The sequence below is a fragment of the Macadamia integrifolia genome, unplaced genomic scaffold, assembly GCF_013358625.1.
Source record: "Macadamia integrifolia cultivar HAES 741 unplaced genomic scaffold, SCU_Mint_v3 scaffold1967, whole genome shotgun sequence".
Classification (NCBI taxonomy): Eukaryota; Viridiplantae; Streptophyta; class Magnoliopsida; order Proteales; family Proteaceae; genus Macadamia; species Macadamia integrifolia.
Genome location: NW_024868441.1, coordinates 78,494 through 80,426, shown reverse-complemented (window position 1 = coordinate 80,426; position 1,933 = coordinate 78,494). Strand labels below are relative to the sequence as shown.

The 1,933-nt window shown below is 42.2% G+C and overlaps 1 protein-coding gene across 1 annotated transcript; it reads left to right on the top strand.

Moving 5' to 3' along the window:
* Positions 1 to 1,448, top strand: LOC122065307 ((RS)-norcoclaurine 6-O-methyltransferase-like). Its single transcript, XM_042629095.1, has 2 exons — positions 1 to 839; positions 958 to 1,448. Exons 1-2 carry the CDS (start codon positions 75 to 77, stop codon positions 1,249 to 1,251), a joined length of 1,059 nt encoding a protein of 352 aa, XP_042485029.1. The 5' UTR covers positions 1 to 74; the 3' UTR covers positions 1,252 to 1,448.
* Positions 1,449 to 1,933: the final 485 nt, after the last annotated feature.

The following is a 1,933-nucleotide window of genomic DNA, read 5'->3' as shown; positions in this document are numbered from 1 at the left end:
TCTAGCTCTTGAATTTCTTTCCATTGCTCTCTCAAAGGAGTACGTAGTGTTCTTCTGCAAATAAAGAAGTGATCATGGAGAAGGAGATGGAGCAGCAAATGGGAGAGATTATGGCAGCACGTAAGCTCATCTCAAAATACGCCCATGGCTTCATGGAGTCCATGGCCCTCAAGTGTGTGGTGGAGCTTGGAATAGTAGACATCCTTCATAAGCACACTAAGCCCATGACACTTCAAGAGCTTGCCAGTGGTCTCTCTTTGCCAACGGTTGACATGAACCGATTCCAAAGGCTGATGAGGTTTGTGGTTCACTACATGGGTCTCTTCACCTTAGACAACAAGAATGGCACCTATGGGTTGACTCACTGCTCCCAGTGTCTACTCCAAGATGGCGAGTCTTTCATGCCTCCCATGATTCTCCATGGAATAACTGATTGGATGATTGGACCATGGTACTCTCTGAGCAAAAGCATACAAGGAGGCCCGACGCCATTCGAGATGTATCACGGCGTCAACTGTTGGGACTATTTGGCGAGTCATCCTGATGAGAATCGGATGTTTAACGAGGGGCAGGCAGCCATCACAAGGGAGATAATTGGTGTGATAGTGAGGCAATATGGATCCTGGTTATTTGAAGGGATTGGATCCATAGTGGATGTAGGAGGAGGGAATGGAGCAGCTGCGAAGAAGATAGTGAAGAAGTTCCCCAACATCAAGTGCACTGTGTTGGATCTTCCCCATGTAATCAGGGGTAACTCGGAGAAGTCCAATAGTGAAGTGGAGTGGGTTGAAGGGGACATGTTCCTATCGGTGCCTCACGCGGATACTATCCTTCTCAAGGTAAAGTTTGTTACTTCATAACTAATATTTCTTCTTACATGGGATTTCATCGTTTTTAAAGTATTAGATTATAACTAAATAGCTCATTAAATATTTTTTCCCTTTTTCTATATGACAGTATATCCTTCATGACTGGGGTGATGATGATTGCGTGAAAATCCTTCAACGATGCAAAGAGGCAATTCCATCGGAGGGAGGAAAGGTAATAATAGTTGAAATGGTGGTAGAGATCAATCCAGCGGAGACTGATATTTCAACAATGTTAACAACCGACATGTTTATGATGGTGAATACTGGAGGAAAAGAGCGAACAAAAGAGGAATGGGAGAAGCTCATTCGCAATGCAGGGTTTAGCAAATGCAAAATAACTCCAGTTCTAGCTATAGCTTCAGTCATTGAAGCTTACGCTTAGCAGTGGATTTTCTTCCATCCCTGGCCCTCTCTATGGGTCTGGATCATCTACTAGAATGAATAATTAAGCTTCATGTAATGTTATGTTAAGTGGTGAGGTTTTTTATTTTTTTGTTTGTTCATTAACGTCTCTCCATGTACTATATGAACTGAAGCTCATCTCCTTATCTAAAGTCAATATCAAGTTTTCTTTATGGATATTCGTGTCATTTACTGACTCAATGGATATCCTACCTAGCTTAACTGACAGTATGCATATTATTGGACTTTTGTATTACTAAGTCTTCAGTCATGTATATGAGAGAGAGAGAGCGAGAGAGAGAGAGAGAGAGAGAGAGAGAGAGAGGTCAAAAGGCCGCCTCTCTTGACTGGGACACCGGCATCCCCTTAATGTGACAAAATTTTCTCCAGAAGAAACTTTCAAGGCAATGGAATTGCAGAAAACCAGCAAGGGTCAAACATATGTCTGACAAGAATCAAGTTGTCTAATAGTTTCCGGGTTGAAATCGTCTGCAATTTCGATCTCGTACAATTCCGTGTAATACCACCTTCAGGCGGTGACACGTGTATTGATACCAATACAATGGTCCAGATCTGGTACAACTAATAAAACATTAAATCAGTGAAGAGGCATTTAAATCAGATCTGGACCATTGTATTGGTATCAATACACGTGTCACCAC

Coding starts and splice junctions, on each gene's coding strand:
- LOC122065307 (XM_042629095.1), top strand. CDS start 75: ATGGAGAAGGAGATGGAGCAGCAAATGGGAGAGATTATGGCAGCACGT. Junction 840..957: donor CGGATACTATCCTTCTCAAG/GTAAAGTTTGTT, acceptor TCTATATGACAG/TATATCCTTCATGACTGGGG.